This window comes from Balaenoptera musculus, chromosome 4 (genome assembly GCF_009873245.2).
Source record: "Balaenoptera musculus isolate JJ_BM4_2016_0621 chromosome 4, mBalMus1.pri.v3, whole genome shotgun sequence".
NCBI classification, from domain to species: domain Eukaryota; kingdom Metazoa; phylum Chordata; class Mammalia; order Artiodactyla; family Balaenopteridae; genus Balaenoptera; species Balaenoptera musculus.
In genome coordinates this window covers 132,547,069-132,565,991 of record NC_045788.1, presented here as the reverse complement: position 1 = coordinate 132,565,991, position 18,923 = coordinate 132,547,069, and the positions used below count along the sequence as shown (strand labels likewise).

The following is an 18,923-nucleotide window of genomic DNA, read 5'->3' as shown; positions in this document are numbered from 1 at the left end:
TGCTGTGAACCTTCATCTCAGGTTTTTATGTGCACAGAAGTTTTCATTTCTCTGGGATAAATGCCCAGGAGTGCAATTGCTGGGTCGTAGGGTGGTTGCATGCTTGGATTTTTTTTAACTGCCAAATTGTCTTCCAGAATGACTGTACCATTTAACATTCCCATCAGCAATTTATGAGTGATCCAGTTTTTCCACATCCGTGCCTGCATTTGCTGTTGTTACTATTTTTTACTTTAGCCATTTTGGTAGTAAATATTTCATTGTGGCTTTGTGTTTCCCTAATAGCTAATGGTAGTGAACATATTTTCATGTGATATTTGCCATCTAACATCTTCTTTAGTGAAATATCTATTTGTGTCTTTTGTGCATTTTCTAAATAGATTGCTTTTTTACTATCGTGTTTTGAGGGTTCTTTTTGTACGCTAGATACTCCACCTCTGTTGGATATGTGGTTTGCAAATATATCTCCCTGTCTGTAGCTTATCTTTTCAGCCTCTCCACATAATCCATAGCCAGATCCTGAGCCCCGCAGGTCCACATTTACAGCATGAGTGATTGACACAGGAAAACCAAACTCACAAACTCATGTATAAATCAAAATGCCAATTTATTAATGTTAGAAAAGTAAGTCTGACCACATCAAGATTTAGCGAACATGTGGAAATATGGGAACTCATACACTGTTGGCGAGAGGGCAAACTGGCACATCAGTTCTAGAGAGCAATTTAGCAACATCCAGCAAAGTTCATATATTCTATCACAACCAATTAGACTTGGAGAGAAACTCTAGGACATGTGGAACAGGATGTGCATTGTTTGTAATGGTGAAAACTAGAAAGAAACTAACCATCAAGAGGGGAATAGAGTGACATATTCATAGTGGAATACTATACAGCAGTGAAGTGAATGAAATATTAGTAAATCTCATTATGGAGCCATAAAGCAAGGTACAAAATAATACAGTATGACATTAGTTACATAAAATTTAAAACGTGCAAAACATGTTTTTTTTTCAATACAGTAAAAATGTGCTCTTTTCCTCCCTGGCTGCCTGATATCTAGCAGCCATCATGAATGGCCCATTAGTTATCTGTACCAGAGTGTTCATCACTAATGCAGTGCTTCAGCAGATACAAATGGTCATAAGATGCCCTTTACCCTAGAAAGGCAACAGTACCTAAAATATTGAGACAATAAGCTAAAGTACACAAGACCACCCAGATGTCATCTTTGTCTTCAAATTCAGAACCCACTTGGGTGGTGACAAGACAACAGGCTTTGGCATGATTTACGATCACTTAAACCACACTGAGAGGGCTTTCCTGGTGGCACGGTGGTTAAGAATCCACCTGCCAATGCAGGGGACATGGGTTCGAGCCCTGGTCCGGGAAGATCCCACATGCCGCAGAGCAGCAAAGCCCGTGCGCCACAACTACTGAGCCTGTGCTCTAGAGCCCGCTCACCACAACTACTGAGCCCGCGTGTCACAACTACCAAAGCCCACGCACCTAGAGCCCGTGCTCCACAGCAAGAGAAGCCACTGCAATGAGAAGCCCGAGCACCGCAATGAAGAGTAGCCCCCGCTTGCCACAACTAGAGAAAGCCTGTGCGCAGCAACGAAGACCCAACGCAGCCAAAAATAAGTAAGTAAATTTATTTAAAAAAAAACAAAAAACACCACACTGAGAAAAAGCTACACACAGAATTTGTAAGACATGGCCTGTATGAGAAGAAAAAGACCTAAAGAGAACACTGAAAGGAATGCAACGAAAGAGTAAAGTTAAGAGGACTACAAAGGCAAATATCAGTGGTGACAAAGATTAAAGATGGTGTAAGGGCTCGATCTGTGACAATCTGGCAGATTTTCCAACAGATATGTAGTTAATAACTACATATTTAAGCAAAACTGAGTGGCCAGTACAAACATGGGTTTTCTATACTTTTCATTCATTTTATATTATTAAAAATTATACCCAGAAACCCTGTAGTACATGAGTGTGTGGATAAATGGTTCTCTCTACCTAGAAGGCTATACTATAAACCAAGTTTTTAAGCAGGAGTTGGCTTGATGGATACGCAGTTGGATTCAGGAGAAACAGGGGGATGATCTTACAGCCAGCAGTCAGGAACTAAGTGACCACAATAGGCCACTTTCTTCCTCTGAGGAAGAGAGACATTTGCCAATCTGACCAGTACTGCATGTTCCAGGGCTTGGGTGAACCCTGCCGCAACAGTACTAGAGATGAAAACACATCTCTCCCTGGGCGCCATCTGCTTCTATCCAGTGTCAGTCTAACGGTCTTCACATGAGGCTCTGGATTGGCTTTGGGCATTTCCAAGGCCTACAGTCACACACTTTCTCCACTCTGCCCCGGAACTTCAGGATACGGTTTCAGTGGAGGGAGGCAAAGTTTCAGGTACACAGAGTGGCAGGTGCTTGTAATATTCAATTTGCATTCGGCAACGGCCCTTCCAAGGAGATAACCAGGGGTAGGGGCCTTGCGCTATTTTAGCTTTGCTAGCGCCTCGTTATCAAGGCCTCAGTACAAATGTTACCCAAGGAATGCCTGAAGGCTTAAGGCATTCCTTGACCATCCAATCTAAAAAGCCAGTCACCCTGTTCTGTTTTTATATCTATTTGAATTTGCCTTATCCGTGTATTTTTGTTTTTTCTTTGTCACTTACACTGAATATAAGCTCCATGAGAGCAGTGACCCTGAATCTGCCTCCATGTCACCGCCGCCCGGAAGAAAGCGCCGAACCCGATTGCCTTTAATAAGAATTTGTTGGGCAGTGAGTTGCTGGATAGTTTGGGGAGGGTCGCTACGGCAGCAGCCGCTCGAGCCACTCTAGAGAGGCGAATTCGAATCAGCCCCCACGAAGGAGGACGGACACTTTCCCTGACCCCTCAGTGCTGAAAACCGGAGCAGAGACAGCAGACACCGGGGATCAGCGATCCGAGACAGCCTCTTCTGAGCGCTCCAGACCCGAAGCAGCGGGAGGAGTTTCCGGAAGTGGAGACTGGGGGCGGTGGAAAGGCTACGGAGGCTCGGAGCTGCGGTGGGGGGACTGCTGCGGGGCTGGGCACCTGGGGGTTCCCACCACCCCACCCATTCCCGACCTAGCAACCTCTTTCCCACCCACCCATCTCCCTGGGTGGAATCTTGGGCCCCAGGCGAGCCGACTGGGCGGCCAGCGCTCCACTCCGCCGGCTGGTCTGTTTGAGGGTTGCCCCGACGACAGCCACTTCCGGGAGCAGGGCTCGGCGAATCCGGCTCGGCGGGTGCGGGCGGGCCCCGGAGGCCCCCCGGACTGTGTGGATCGTTGCTCGGCAGCACCTGCTCCCGGGAGTGGAGGGCGGGGTCTCCGCGCACCATAGCTTCCCCAGCCTCGGGGTCTGACCTTGAGCGGCGGCCCTCAGACTGTTTCTTTGTTGCTCCTGGCAACAGCCACTTCCGGGAGCGAGTGCAGTTCCCCCAGCAACGCGAGGCCCGGAGGCCCGGGTTTCCGCCTCCCAGCGGCAGTTAGTCGGTCGGTCGTCGCTGTTCGCCGTTCATCCCGAACCTTCTCGCCGCCTCGGCGGGACCTCCGGAGCCACCATGGTTCTGCTGCACGTGAAGCGGGGCGACGAGAGCCAGTTCCTGCTGCAGGCGCCGGGGAGCACGGAGCTGGAGGAGCTCACGGTGCAGGTGGCCCGGGTCTACAATGCGCGGCTCAAGGTGCAGCGCGTCTGCTCAGGTGCGGCCCGGCGGCGCGGCGAGTTTGCCGGCTGGGTTGGGGTGGGGGCCCGGACCGCGAGGGCCCCGGAAGGGAAGAAGAAACCGGGCCATCTGGGACGAAGTTGGGCGGGACCCACGAGGCTTTCTCGGGCAGGCCGGGGCCGAGGGTCAAGTTTGCGAAGATTTGCAAAGATATGCGGCAGCCGGGCTTGAAGTGGGACAGCGGGGTTCGCCAGAGATGCTTCAAGAGCTGGCGGACCGCGAGGAGAGGCTCCCGGAGCCGGCGGGGAGGGCGCACCCCAGGGTCTGGGAGCCGGGATTGGGACGCTGTGAGCAAACCGAAATAGACCCTGTACAGAGGACGCAAGAGGCACAGAAGGGAGCCGGAAGCTTGGGCCCAAGAGCAGGTGTAGTGGATTTCAACAAGTGTGAGAGGTGGCACGACAACTGGGCCGTTTTTTCAAAGTGAATTTCCTATTTTGAGACTTTGGAGGTAGAGCAGTTTCCGGTGGTGGGCCCCCCACCTTTGGGATGGCCTTCAGAGGTGAGAAACAGTGAGAGAGCCTCGGTGTTCTTGCCTCTCTTGGTGCTCCCTTCTCCAGGAAGCAAAGCCTGATTCTCTTGTTACAGTGTTTTGGTCACCGTCCTCTCGACACTCTGGAGCAGTGCCGTCCAAGGGAGCTTTCCACCGCGATGGAAAATGTTCCCAGGTTGTGCTGTCCAGTAAGGTATCCACTAAGCACAGGGGGCCGTTGAGCACCACCAAGAAACTGCGTTTTTTATTTCATTTCAACTTAAATCCAAGTAGCCACGTGCAGCTAGTCACTGCCACATTAGGCAGCGTAGTACTTGACAGGATGCTACTCCAGGTGTGGTCTAGGGTGTGATTGTGTCTATAATTATACCGCGTGATTTTTGTACCATGGAGAACTCCTTAAGGGTCATGGTTTCTACCTTTATGGGTCATACGTATAGTTTCTTAGTAAAATTTACTGACTCCAAAACAAGCTCGATTAAGTGTTATTTTAAAATGAAAGCATTTGGGGAGAAAAGGGCCTCAACTTCTTTTTCTATGAAATTATCCATTGAAATGTGGTGCTGATTGTTCAGGCATGTTAGTGAACTTAAAACCCATTCATTTGGGACTTCCATGGTGGTCCAGTGGTTAAGATTCTGCGCTTCCAATGAAATGGGTGAGGGTTTGATCCCTGGTGGGGGAACTAAGATCCTATATGCCATGCGGCGTGGCCAAAAAAAAAAAAAAAAACCCATTCATTTAATCTACAGTCCTTGTTATCAGCCGTGGTTCAGGCAGGCCCCAGTGCTATACCCACCGAAGACAGGGATGAATGAGACCAGCTCCTTGACCCCCAGATACTTACAGTCTGCTGGGGAGAGAGACAATAAGTATCCCATAAATAGTCCATTAAGTTCCACCATTTGTTCCATAGTATTGTATTATTATAGGCCACCTGGTGTCTTCACACAGTGCTATGGGAAGACTTAGCTCCACGTACCTCTTTCATGTGAAAGAAAGAAGGGAGAGAGAGAGAGAGAAGGAAAGAGAAGAAAGAAAGAAAGACAGTTTTGCAAGGCTGAAATGTGGATTCGTTTTGGGATGAATGTATATGGAATAGGAAAAATATAAAGCATACATTTGAATAGTGAACATGATACTAGAAAATCAAGGTCTTGTCTCTGCCACTGTGGAAGGGCATGAGCTGCCTTATATCCTCCCCAATGATCAGATGTACATAAATCCTTTATAAAGTATTTATATAAAGTTTTATATACATACAGTAGTTGAAGTGTGACCAGAGCAAGCCTCAGGTGATACAGCTGCAAATTAGGGAAGATGGGGATGTTGATAACGGTCTGGCCTACCTCTCAAGGTTAAATTAAATGAGATAAGTTATGTGAACGTGCTTGGAAAACCATAACGCCCTATGTGGATGTGTATTCAGACCGTCAGTGAATTTGAATTTGTGCCTCCTGAGTGCCGGGAAGTATAACATAGCACAGAGGGTTAGAGCACAGAACCTGTAGCCTGTGAACGGTGGGTAAGCACCCAGACTGTCTGCTCCGGTTGACCTAGGACAGATTGGTGAGCATTTGTCAGAGGTCAAGGACAGGTCGGGCACATAGCAAGTGGCATCAAAGGGTTTGTTAAATAAAATAGCCAATGGGCAAGACGCCCGACCACTAGGGAGCTCACATTCCAATGAGGTGTAAGGTGTTACGATGATGACCACCGTACGTATTGTCTAACTTTCTCTTGTTTTTAAGAAATGGAAGAATTAGCAGAACATGGCGTATTTCTCCCTCCCAATATGCAAGGACTGACTGATGACCAGATTGAAGATTTGAAATTAAAGGATGAATGGGGTGAAAAGTGTGTCCCCAGTGCGGGTTCAGTATTTAAAAAGGATGATATTGGACGAAGGAATGGACAAGGTAATGCAGCATTTTTCTTCTCTCTGCATGCCTGAGTATAGCAATAAGTACGAAAGCAGTTCTTTAAGTTAAAAAATTGACCTCAGTATTTATATACAAACTTATAAAATACTGCACCATATAACTACTTGTAAAACACTAATCCAGAATGAATTAGGTGGAAAAGAAGGCATCTGTCTTCTTGCTCTAAGTTGCAGCTAGCTTTTAAATGTGATAGATGAACCATAAGAAATTACCATTTTTGTAGGCAACAAGTGATTGAAAATCAGCATTTTCATGTGGTTCGACCTAATAGTTTGAGGGGATAATCATTGATAATGTATTGAAGGGTGTGTTTTGTTACAGTTTGCAGATCAGGGTTTATTTAGAGATTCTGTGTGGAAGGAGGAAATAAATGTCAGCCCAACAGTCTCCACTCGAATTGAGGACATGCCTCTCTTTTGTACAAAGCAGCTTAGGACATGCGAGAACACTGAAGAAATTCCTCTTGTTTTAGTATATGGTTGTTTGTGTGGAATTGGAAGGAAAAAGGGATGATAACCCATTTGATAGCTTCTTATCCCTTTTAACCTGCATAAAAAACTCCATTTAAAAGACTATAATTGGGACTTCCCTGGTGACACAGTGGTTACCAGTCCGCCTGCCAATGCAGGGGACACAAGTTCGAGTCCTGGTCCGGGAAGATCCCACATGCCACGGAGCAACTAAGCCCGTGCGCCACAACTACTGAGCCTGTGCTCTAGAGCCCGCGAGCCACAACGAAGAGAAGACCGAACTCGCTGCAACTAGAGAAAGCCCATGCGCAGCAACGAAGACCCAATGCAGCCAAATAAATAAATAAATAAATAAATAAATAAATAAATAAAGTTTATCATGGATTCTTTAAAAAAAAATAAGATAAAAGACTATAATTGATCAGTTAACAAACACCTAAGTATTTACTATGCCCTTAAAACACTATTAGGAGCAAAAGAAATAAAGTGTCCCTATTAAGGCCTTTGCATGCTCAGAAATTTTTTTTTTAGCATTGAAGATAATAGGAATTTCTAGTATTATTTCTTTTTTTTTTTTTTTAATTTTTTTTTTTTATTTGTTTATTTATTTATGGCTGTGTTGGGTCTTCCTTTCTGTGCGAGGGCTTTCTCTAGTTGCAGCAAGCGGGGGCCACTCTTCATCGTGGTGCGCGGGCCTCTCACTATCGTGGCCTCTCGTTGCGGAGCACAGGCTCCAGACGCGCAGGCTCAGTAATTGTGGCTCACAGGCCCAGTTGCTCCGCGGCATGTGGGATCCTCCCAGACCAGGGCTCGAACCCGTGTCCCCTGCACTGGCAGGCAGATTCTCAACCACTGCGCCACCAGGGAAGCCCTAGTATTATTTCTTTTGAATTTTAACCTAGAAAATAGTTGGTTGTCTTCCACATCTTTTCATACCTAAAGCCATTCTCAATTTGGAGAGATCTTTTGCTTTTTAGGAGGAATTGCATCAATGAAAAAAATAATGGTACTTGTAAGAACAGTTAACAGTTTATTTTTACCAGTTCATTATTCATCTTTAAACCAAGATAGTCTTAATCACTTTTATTTTAATACAGTTTTATATTTCTAGTATTTTCAATGGCTATGTTATTTATTAAGAATATGAAGTTTGAAAGATTTCTACCTAATTTCTTACAGCCAGCTTTCCTGTATCCCTCAGCTGAATTCCATTCTTGTACTTTCTCTCATCTCACTTCCTCCCTGACTCAGACAGAAGGGATTAAGATGTTTAAGAAGAGTTTTAAAGATGGCTGTCTCTCTCCCCCTTCCCTTTTTTATTTTTATAGCTCCAAATGAAAAGATGAAGCAAGTTTTAAAGAAGACTATAGAAGAAGCCAAAGCAATAATATCTAAGGTTAGCTTTTTAAATGAAGCCTTTCGTTCCTTTCCTTTCCCCCCTCCCTCTCCCTCTCTCTCTTTCCTTTTCTCTCTTTCCTTCTTTCTCTTTCTTTCTTTCTTTCTTTCTTTCTTTCTTTCTTTCTTTCTTTCTTTCTTTCTTTCTTTCTTTCTTTCTTTCTTTTCTTTTCTTCTCTCTCTCTCTCATTGAGCTTTCTCTCTCTCTCTTTCTCTCTCCCTCCCTCCCTCCCTCCTTCGTTCCTTCCGCCTTCCAGAGGCAAGGGAAACAAGCATGTTTGGGGTGGGCCCTAGCTTTTCCTTTTCATAATTGTGACAGTTGTCCTCAATCCTCCCAGTTCTTTCAGGTCTGACAGAAATGGTTATTGGCTTGTGTAATTGTGGTTCAAATATGAATTGATGCATATATGATTTTGTTTCCTTAACTTTTTTTTTTTAGTTGAAGTATAGTTGATTTACAATATTGTGTTAGTGTCAGGTGCACCGCATAGTGATTCAGTTGTGGTTTTTTCTGATTATATTCTATTTGAGGTTATTACAAGATATTAAATATAAGTTCCTGTGCTATACAGTAAATCCTTATTGCTTGTCTATTTTATGTGCTGTAGTTTGTATCCCTTAAGAACTAATGAAAGTGGAATGGGGAGATGCGAACATTGTAACCACACGCTGGATCTACAGATACCTGACTGACACAGCATGTGTTTATTACGAATTAGCTTTTTGTAATTGTCTTAAGTATTAACACAAAAAGTATTTCATTGAAGGAGAAACATACCATTGACATGCATATACTGTGAGTCTGGAGGAGAATGATTTAAGGATTTTTCAAGAATTGAAAGTTTTTTTCAGTCGCTGTTATTTATGCGTTGCTGATACTAGTTGCTCCTGCCCGCCACTGCAGGCCTTCTCACTTGATAATTGCTTTTTCTTCCGTTCCTCTCAATGCACTGGGCGTAACTGTCATTTCTAAACCAACATCTCCCAAATTCTTCAAGCTCTTAACTACTCCTTTAAGTGCTTCAGGAAAGGCTGCCCTTCTGCCTGTTAATATAGGAAAGGCTCTGGGAAAGCCTACAAGGAAGGCTTCGGTTCGATCCAATGTTTGCAAAACGCATTTGACTGCAGAACCTTTTTTTAGAAGGATAGATAATAGCTAGTAACGTCTAGTCAAACGGGCACGTCTCGGAGCACGTTAGGAGAACAGTGGCCTGGACCCCGCTCTTGCTTCTGTGGATATCCTTCCTATTCATCTGTATCACTTCTTCCCTTTGCCTGTGTGTATTTTTATATAGTCATGTCATAGTTGAGAGAGAGGGGTTTCCCAGGGGCTCCAGTCGCTTTGCTGCAGCGATTTGCCCAAAATTGCAGAGCTCTTGGGTGGCCAGGCCTCACTTCTCACCCGGGGCCCTTCCACGCTGCTTCCAAAATGCAGCTGGCGTCGCTCTCGCCTCCCTAGACCCTGCCCTGCGGGGGGCACTTAGCCCTGTGGGTCAGAACCCACTGGGCAAGCAGGGAAGGAAGGGTTCAGGTCCCAGCAGCCCCACTGTGACCAGTCCCTTGGCCCTGGGCCTGGGACTCCGCCTCCATCGCTCAGGTTCCTCAGGGGGAGAGTGGAAGACGGTGGAATATGGAAACTGGGGCTCCTTGGGGTGGGATGATGGTGTCCATGCTGCCCCTCTTCCTGGGACCCACCCTCTGCTGTGAGTGGGAGACCCGGACAGCGGGGAATCTCTGTCGTCCTGAGGCCGCACCGTGAGGTTCTGTCACCCAACCGTGGCATCTGGTGGGGAATCCCCGCCCTTGACATTGGTGGAGTTTTTGTAGAAAATGACCCCGTGGCGCCCCCTTTCTGCGTATATTGGTAGTGGGGGGTGGAGCCCTCTGAGTGGGACAGCTTCCCTCCGGTGACCCCGGATCCGGTAGATCTTCACACTGTATCTACGGCATGTGCCCCTCATGGGAAGGCCTGATTTATTTTATGCGGATTTATGACTTGGAAACAATTTCATAAGCCGCCCTGGGAGTAGGTAAGGCAGGAATATTACCTCCATCTTACAGATGAGAACGTAGGTTTAGAGAGTTTAAATCTGGGCCTCCAGGGCATTCTGCCTTCCTCCCTGGGGTGCATCAGCTTCAGGCCACGGGTGCTGCCTGGCCCCCTGGCCCCCCGGGACTTGGGCATCCACGCTGATGGTCCGTGTTGTACCAGGTCACAGGACGCCTGCATTTCCTCGGAAGCAAGGATTTTCACCTCCCTTCCGTGTCACTTGCCTACAGCTCGGTCAGGTTATAACTCACAGTTACTCAGAGCGGCTCCGTCTCAGATGTGGGCCCTCATGTTGCCCTCGTGGTGCAGGATCATCCATCCTTCCCTGCCCCCTCCCTTGCCCCCCAGCCCCTTGTCAGCGTGCCGAGGGTTCCCGATAGCCCTCTCCCCTACCTTGCCGCCCAGCCCAGCGGGGCCCGATGCGGCCTCTTCCCGGCTCTGGGTCTCTGCGTGGCCTGTGCTCCTGTGCTGAGCAAGCTCTGACCTCATGGGGACTGTGGGCCCGCTGGCCCTCCCCCGAGCCTGTCTCAGACTCTTCCTCTCTTTGGGCTCCTGCCCTCTCACCGTCTCCGTGGGCAGCTTTGCCTCCTGCTTTGGCAGTGAGGTCGAGGCCGTCTGGCACAAGCCCTCGGTTTTCTGTCCGCCCTGCAAACTGTCTCTTCCTGCATCTCTCTCGTTCTTCCCTCGAAACTCTGACCAGTGTCTCTTGCCCCTGGGCTCTCCCACTCCAGCTTGGCTACATCCCCGCTTCTAGAGACCCAGGAGGAATAATGCCTTTAGTCTCTCCCGTCCCGTGGCAGCATCTACTATGTAAGCACACTCGGGCCTCCTTCCTTGGCCTGAAATCAATCCTCTGCAGCTTAACCTTCCACCTGCGCCCCCGACACTCGCCTCCCCCATCTTCCCACCCCCAGCAGCTTTCCCGAAGGAGAGGCCCCCCAGATCCTCAGGCCAGACCCTCCTGGGTTTCTCAGAACCTGGCCTCTGTTTTCTTCCGCCACAGAAATGGCCACCTCAGGGCCCCCAGTGACGCCCCTCCTGCAAATCCAGGGGCTTCTCCTGTCGGACTGCTGGACCCCTCTCTGTCTTTCAACCACATCCATGAGCCTCCTCCGTCCTGGTTCCCTCCTGGTTCCTGGCTGCTGTTTTCTCTGGCTCTTGCCTCTGAAATTTGGTGTTTCTCAAAGTACTTTATCCTGACTCGCTTCTCTTTTCTTTCTGCTCTTTCTTCCTTGGCATTTTATCTTCTCTGCCAAATACAGATTCCACTCTCCACAGATAACTCTCAAATCTCTGTCCTCTACCCCAGCATCTTCCTTTACTTGCAACCTGAGTTTCCAGCTGCTTTCTAGAAGGTTCTACCTGAAAGTCCAACCAGCACTTCAAACTCAAGTTTTCTAGACCCGAGCTCATTGATTCCTCTGCCCTGTGTTCTTTACCCAAGAGGAAGCACTTCCTGCAGACTTTCCATTTCTACTAAGAGCCACTGCTGTCTCGGTTATCCAGGCTCAGTGTCACCTTCGTCACTTCCTCTCTGTCACCCGTATGCCTTAAGTCTGGTCCTGTACCGTCCACTCCCCTGGATTTAAGATGCATCTTAAATCCAACCCCTCTCTTCATTTCCATGGTCACCACTTTATTTAAGGCTCCCCTGATAGCCTTTGTGTTCAGACACCAGCTGGGGGGCCTGCACCTCAGCTCTGACCCTAACTACCCAGAGCTGGCACGGACCCCGCAAGCTAAAGGATGAGGTCCCCAGCCAGGCTTGCCCGGCTTCAGGCACCAGGTGACCTGCACTCTGTCTGACTTGGCTGCAGATTTGGAGGTTCCCACCACCCCCCTTCAGGTTCAGTAATTTGCTTGAATGATGCACTGAACACGCTGCAAGTGCTGTGTTTCCTGTTTTGTTATAAAGCATACAACTCAGAAACCGCCGGGTGGGAGAGACCCATAGAGCAAAGTTAGGGCCAGGGGCAGGGGGTGCAGAACCTCCGCGACCTCCCCTCCTCCATGGACCCCGGGCACTCACTTTCCCGGGTACACACCTTCAGTGTGGTCTCCACCCAGGAGCTCCGCTGAGCTTCAACGTCCAGAATTTTTATCAGGGTTTCATTGTGTGGACCTGATTGGTTAAATCATTGGCCACGTGACTGAGCTCCTCTCCAGTCCCCTTCCTTCTCCAGAGGTGGTGATGGTGGGGATGCGGGGGCGGGGGGATGCATCTGAAAGCTCCAACCTGCTAGTCCCAGCTTGGGCTTCCTGGGGAGGCCACCCCTCCCCAAACTATCCAAGGGTTCACAGGGATCACCTTGTCAGCATGAACCCAGGTCTGGTCAAAGGGTGCTGGTTACGAATAATGACAACCCTGTCACTCAGGAAATGCCAAGGGTTTTTGAAGCTCTGCACCAGGAACAGGGGACAAAGACCAGATACACTCTTGATTACGTCACACCTTTCTCTGCACTCTCCAGAGCCTGCTACCAGTCTCCCCCCGCCTGGGTCCGTTCTACAGCCACTGCAGGATGAGTCTCGCAGCGTCACCGCTTCTTCCCAGAGAAGCCACTCGCTGTCACTGCTAACTCCTCAGCCCGGCGTTCACGGCCATCCCAAAGCAGGCTCCAGCCTGGCCGGCCAGCAGTGTCTTCCCTTCCCCGAGCTGCGTGGGCTGCGAGCTGTTACCTGCTTTTCTTTGCTGCTGCTTGTCCTGAAGCACTCTGTTCCCTGAGATGCCGTCCCCTCTGCCCTGTTTCCTGATGCCCTCTCGCATCTGTACCGCTGGACCGGGATTCCTCCCCCCAGAGTGTCCTCTGCACTTCACCCCTCTTGGTGCCGCTCATATCCTGCTTTATAACCTAGGTCGTGGTGGCCATGGCTCAGCCCCAGAAATAGACTGTAGTCACTTTGGTAGCGAGCACCATCTGATTCTTTCCGTTGCTCTGGCAGTATCTGGCACGGGTCTTGTACAAGAACGTGATTGATATTTGTTGAATTGATTAGCCGCATCGTAGACAACAGTGCCTGTGATCATTTTCAGAAACACGTGGAAGCCAATGTCTGCGTTACCATGGAGATGGTGAAAGACGCCTTGGACCAGCTTCGAGGTGCAGTGATGATTGTTTATCCCATGGGGTTGCCGCCATACGATCCTATCCGGATGGAATTTGAAAATAAAGAAGATCTGTCGGGGAGTCAGGTATGTGGCTCTTGGGGTTTCTTCCAGGTGAGTTCATTCCCTCCCCCAGCCCCCAAACAGCAGAAGCCCCTCAGATTTGACCTTTCTCTGCTGATATAGTTTGTTGCTTCGTACACAGCTTTCCGTCTTGCTAGACTAGGCTTCAGAGCAGAGTTGTGAATTCAGGGGAGGACCCCGAGGACGTGCTCCTGGTTGAGGGCTTGGCCCACACGCACAGGGGTGGCAAGAGACAAGGGAGGCACTGAAAACATTCCCATTTTCTTTGACCACTGGGAAGCCAAAACCCTAATTTGTGCCTGTTTCTACCCAAACATATTGGTCCCTTTGCATGGAATTTTGTGTTCTAGCTTTATCTCTTCCCCCCCCGCCCCAATACATTTATTTATTTATTTATTTATTCATTCATTCATTCTTGGCTGCGTTGGGTGTTCATTGCTGCGCATGGGCTTTCTCTAGTTGTGTCGAGCAGGGGCTACTCTTTGTCGCGGTGCGCGGGCTTCTCACTGCAGTGGCTTCTCTTGTTGTGGAGCACAGGCTCTAGGCACGCGGGCTTCAGTAGTTGTGGCTTGCAGGCTCTAGAGCGCAGGCTTAGTAGTTGTGGCACACGGGCTAGTTGCTCCGCGGCACGTGGGAGCTTCCCGGACCAGGGCTCGAACCCATGTCCCCTGCATTGGCAGGCGGATTCTTAACCACTGCGCCACCAGGTAAGTCCCTAGCCTTACCTCTTGCTCCTTATTATTTTCTTAGCTTTATGTTCCACTTTCCTTTGTTTTTCTCATTTTCTCATTTCTCATTTTTTCATTCCTTATCCTATGGGACAGTATCTTTTTCTCTGAGCCATCTTAAATAGGCAGGATATGCAGAAGCAAACGAACAGCCCCATTATACCTATACAGCTCTTCCTCAATTTATGATGGGGTTATGTCCCAACAAACCCAGCGTAAGTTGAAAATATTATAAGTTGAAAATGCATTTAATACATTTAACCTACCGAGTATCATAGCTTAGCCGAGCCCACCTGAAACGTGCTCAGAACACTTACATTAGCCAACAGTTGGGCAAAATCATCTAACACAAAGCCTATTTTATAATAGTGTGATTTATTGAATACTGTACTGAAAGTGAAAAACAGAACTGTTTTCTGGTACAGACAGTTGTATTGGTTGATTACTGTGGCGATCACAAGTTACTGCCGCTGCCCAGCATCACGAGAAAGTCTCATACTCTACATCACAAGGCCGAGAAGAGATCAAAATTCAAAATTTAAAGTGTGGTTTCTACTGAATGCGTATCACTTTCACACCATCATATAGTCAAAAAGTCATTGATCGAACCATCGTAAGTCAGAGGCTTTTGTATTTAAACACCCAGCAGGATCCCCGTATTCTTCCCTGGCAGTAACCTAAAAATCCATCTAAGACGGACCTTATATCATGGATGAGGGTGCAAATGAGATAGGATGCCCGCCACTTCCCAGAAGTTACCTGAGTCAGGGCATGAGTTGAAACTAACAGGGAAGGTGCTGAAATGAGTGAGGGCTTTGAGTAGGGGGGGTTAGTGCTGCCCGTGGGGGAGGGCAGGGGAGGGCAGGGTGCGGGAAGCCTGTCCCACTTCCGATGCTGGGAGGGGCATTGGCCAGCCTCCGTGCCCCCAGGGCCGGGCCACACCCTTGGCCGTGTCCTGACTCCCTTAAAGCTGGTTCTTACCGTGACCCCAGGCAGCACTCAGTGTCATCACAGAATCAGAGGCACAATTGTGGTGGGCAGCGAAGGAGCTAAGACGAACAAAGAAGCTTTCGGACTACGTGGGGAAGAATGAAAAAACCAAAATTATCGTCAAGATTCAGCGGGTAAGTACTGTAACATGTCACTATTTTTTACTTACTGGCAAACTGATAAAAGTTTACATTAAAGCTGAAAGATTTAAACTCTTGTGCAGACACTTTAATCCTGCCGGTCCGGGCTTAAAGTCAAACTGTCCTCTTTATGGAGCAACAAAAACATGAAGGAAATATGGATCGATTGACAGTATCTGGAGTTTGTTTTAACTGGGGGGGAAAGGAGAGTATGCTGCGTTCATTTCAACTTTAAAAATGGGGCTTACAAGTAACTAAAAATGTTTCTTGAAATGAAAAATACAGCCCAGAGCACTGATCTCAAGTTTTTCTGAGTGCTGATAGTCTGTGAATGAGGCGGAGGGCTGGAGACCTGTAAGGACTTCGTGTGGAGCCGTATACCTGCAGGCTGCTTTGTTCTGTGCTCTCTCCTAAATCATCTCTCCATAGTTTTGGGGCAACAGGGTCCCCCCCACGATTATCCCTACCCCTCCCTCACTGGACCTGCAGTGGCTGACTTGGGAATGGCTGTGACCAACACGGCACCACCCAGCCTCCACTGGGAGGGCCCAGGGCCAGAGCGAGACTGCCCTCGTGATTCGCTGTGGATGATCAGGAATGCATGACCTGTTTATCTTTAGCAGTCGGCAAAGGCAGTTGTAAGACGTGAGCTGTAACTTCCCGGGTTGTCCTTATAAGAACGCCTTAATCCGCAATTTGCCGTCCCCCCCCCCCCCCGTCTTTTCAGAGGGGGCAGGGAGCTCCAGCGCGAGAACCCATCATTAGCAGTGAGGAGCAGAAACAGCTGATGCTCTATTATCACAGAAGACAAGAGGAGCTCAAGGTACCGAGTGACTGACGGCTTCTCAGCAGAGCTGGCGCCTGGGGCGTTCACCCGCTCACCCCCATGCCTCACTCTGGGCACGGGGGCAGCTCGGGGGGCGGTGGGTTCTGCAGGATGTGGTGAGGGCACCTCCTGAGCTTCAGCCTCGCCAGGGCTGCGGGCACCCTGCCCAGTGTCCCCCTGCCTTAGAGTCTGGAGGCGTCCTGCTTCTGGGGAGGTGGGGAGCGAGGAGGTCGGTCGTGGGTTCTGCAGAACGCTTTCCTGAAATGCCTTCCTGAGCAAAACACGTTTATGTCCAGAAATTGGAAGAAAATGACGACGATTCCTGTTTAAATTCTCCGTGGGCAGATAACACTGCTTTGAAAAGACATTTTCATGGAGTAAAAGACATAAAGTGGAGACCAAGATGAAGTTCACCAGTTGATGAAGCTTTCTAAAATATTAGCTCACCTTTCTTTTGGCAAAATAATCATAATAATAAGTAAAAAGGACACCCACAGCTCTCTTTGAAAGTTGTTGAAATTTCTGGTTTTCCTAGTTGTTTTTTCAGTTTGAATTTTTAAAATAAAAGTTATTCAAGGTTGTAGAGCTTAATAAATACATCCTCAAAAGAATCCGCCTAAACTATTTTTATTTCAGGACGACTATCTACTAATCTGAGGTTTTTCTTTGGCAAAATACGGAAGATATAGTTACAAACATTTTTTTCTTCCTGATTGCTTTATTTTATATTCTCATAACAGCTGTTGTATTGCAGGAGGTTGAAAGTACCTTTTCTCCCAGGGATCTGCTGTGCAAGTTGGCCGTCCGTGGCCACTAGAGGCCGCCCGTCACTTCCTTACCCGCATTTTTCCTGGGCCCTCCCTGTGGAACTGTCAGAGGCCCAATTCTCAATCTTGTTTCAGAGACTGACAGGGGGTCTAACTGTAGCCTTGTGTCTCCCAGCTTCAAAGGTGAAGTTCACCCCCTGGCTGAGACCTGGCTGGTCTTGTCTTCCAGGTGTAAAGGCTGCACCTGTGATGGAACTTGGGTGGCCAAACTAGACTAACCTTGAAACTGGACAAATTCTTGTGTAGTTTCTGGGCTTTTCCTGAAAACGAATGCAGATCCTGGTAACCGATGGTTCTCCCCGTGGGCTCACAAGAGCCTGCAGCTCTTGTCCTGCTGAGGTCGGTACCGAGGCTGACAGGTGCAAACGTTGTTGGCTCGGTGGCCATCTGGCCACAGGACACACTGGCTCACCTGTCGTCCTGACTGGTTTTCTAGGACATCTTTGATTTTAAATTCTCCAACTCATCATCTCTGCAAATGCTGACGTTTCAGCAGCTCAAGTACATCTCAGATTGTGCAGCCAGAAGTGGCCTAGACGTCTCGTCCAGCTACATTTGGTCTGTAGAAGACTCTTCCCCTAGTTGGAGGAAACGCATCACGCTCACTCTGAGGAAAAGTGAAGTGACAAGGACGCTCCCTGCCCTGGTCCCCCTGTGCCCACTTCTCCTCACCCACCAGGGATGGGGCTGGGGGCGGGGCCGGGACCCTGGGTTCCCAGACCCGATTCCACTGTGGAGGGTGAGGACCGTCCACGTCTCCCCCAGCCCTTCACACATCAGCGAGACCCCCTCAGAGTGCCCTCACCTCAAGCCAGAGGCCTTGGCTCCTGGCAGAAACTAGTCCCCCTGGAGAGCATCCTGCACAGGTTCTTCTCCCAGAACCTTCTGCAGCCTGTCCTCATCGCCCCGCAATCTCCAAGTTACTTAGGGCCCCTGCACTGACTACCTACTAACATTTCTGCTGTCCTCAAAACGGCATTTTTCTAAAGTGGCTTGTAACCGACTATACGTCTTGATTGTGCCTTACTCTTTTGATTGTCAAATTTTGTAAAATCAAGTTTGCATCTGTTTTCTTTTTGACTTTCATTCTTATTTTTAGCGAAGTAGAGTTATTATATTAGTTTCAGGTGTAACTTTCATTGTGATTTTATTTTTTTTCGTTATAATTTTAAATGTCTCTGTGGAAAGCTTCTGTCCTTGGATGGTACAAAGTTTGCAATGAGACCCTGTGATTTTATGTGAGGAGCACCTGCTCTTGTCAGTGCATAGTTTATGTGCCTGCATGACGGCCATACTGGACTTGCAGAAGACGGTAAGCCGCATGATCGCAGTAGATCTGCTTAAGAATCACTATTTCCGTATCATTAGGAATTCTTCTTGACTCAGTGGGATTTCAATGCTTTCTGTGGCCATGACGGTTACTCTGTTGCTTCGCATAATCACCGGAAATTGTTAACCAAAGGGCCACTGGCTTTTTTTTTTTTTTAGATTTATTGATTGATTGCTATGTTGGGTCTTCGTTTCTGTGCAAGGGCTTTCTCTAGTTGCGGCAAGCGGGGGCCACTCTTCATCGCGGTGCGCGGGCCTCTCATTATCGCAGCCTCTCTTGTTGCGGAGCACAGGCTCCAGACGCGCAGGCTCAGTAGTTGTGGCTCACGGGCCGAGTTGCTCCGCGGCATGTGGGATCTTCCCAGACCAGGGTTCGAACCCGTGTCCCCTGCATTAGCAGACAGATTCTCAACCACTGCGCCACCAGGGAAGCCCAGGGCCACCGGCTTTTGAGTACAGAAATCACTACGTTACTAACATCACACTACAGCCCTTTATTGAATAATCAAGTAAAACGCACAGTCCTATCCTCATAACCCCTGAGCTCTATCCGTTCGGACATAGCGGCTCCTTAGAAGGGCAGTACGGGAGCTGCCCCTTCACGGCCGTCTGTCTATAAGGAAGGGGGGCAGGCAGTCCCCGGGCGACTCTGTGCTAATGTGGGTTGATTCACTTCGCATCCACCCCCTGAGGAAGGTGGTGGTGACCTCAGATGGGTGGCCTGGCTCATCCGTGGTCGCCTGGCTAGTGAGGGTAGAGCCAAGGGCCACTCCCAGGACTT

At 48.6% G+C, this 18,923-nt stretch overlaps 1 protein-coding gene across 2 annotated transcripts; it reads left to right on the top strand.

Moving 5' to 3' along the window:
- The first annotated feature begins 3,070 nt into the window (after positions 1–3,070).
- CFAP298 (cilia and flagella associated protein 298) lies at positions 3,071–16,597 on the top strand. Of its 2 annotated transcripts, XM_036851690.1 has the most exons (7): positions 3,071–3,738; positions 6,006–6,173; positions 7,996–8,063; positions 13,147–13,305; positions 15,023–15,154; positions 15,888–15,983; positions 16,283–16,597. In XM_036851690.1, the coding sequence occupies exons 1-7, from the start codon at positions 3,600–3,602 to the stop codon at positions 16,391–16,393; spliced, it is 873 nt and encodes a 290-aa protein (XP_036707585.1). In that variant the 5' UTR covers positions 3,071–3,599; the 3' UTR covers positions 16,394–16,597. The 2 variants fall into 2 exon arrangements, with proteins under 2 accessions (XP_036707585.1, XP_036707586.1); XM_036851691.1 differs by lacking the exons at positions 3,071–3,738; positions 7,996–8,063 and having other exon boundaries at positions 6,096–6,173.
- Positions 16,598–18,923: the final 2,326 nt, after the last annotated feature.

Coding starts and splice junctions, on each gene's coding strand:
- CFAP298 (XM_036851690.1), top strand. CDS start 3,600: ATGGTTCTGCTGCACGTGAAGCGGGGCGACGAGAGCCAGTTCCTGCTG. Junction 8,064..13,146: donor CCAAAGCAATAATATCTAAG/GTTAGCTTTTTA, acceptor GATCATTTTCAG/AAACACGTGGAAGCCAATGT. Junction 13,306..15,022: donor AAGATCTGTCGGGGAGTCAG/GTATGTGGCTCT, acceptor CCGTGACCCCAG/GCAGCACTCAGTGTCATCAC.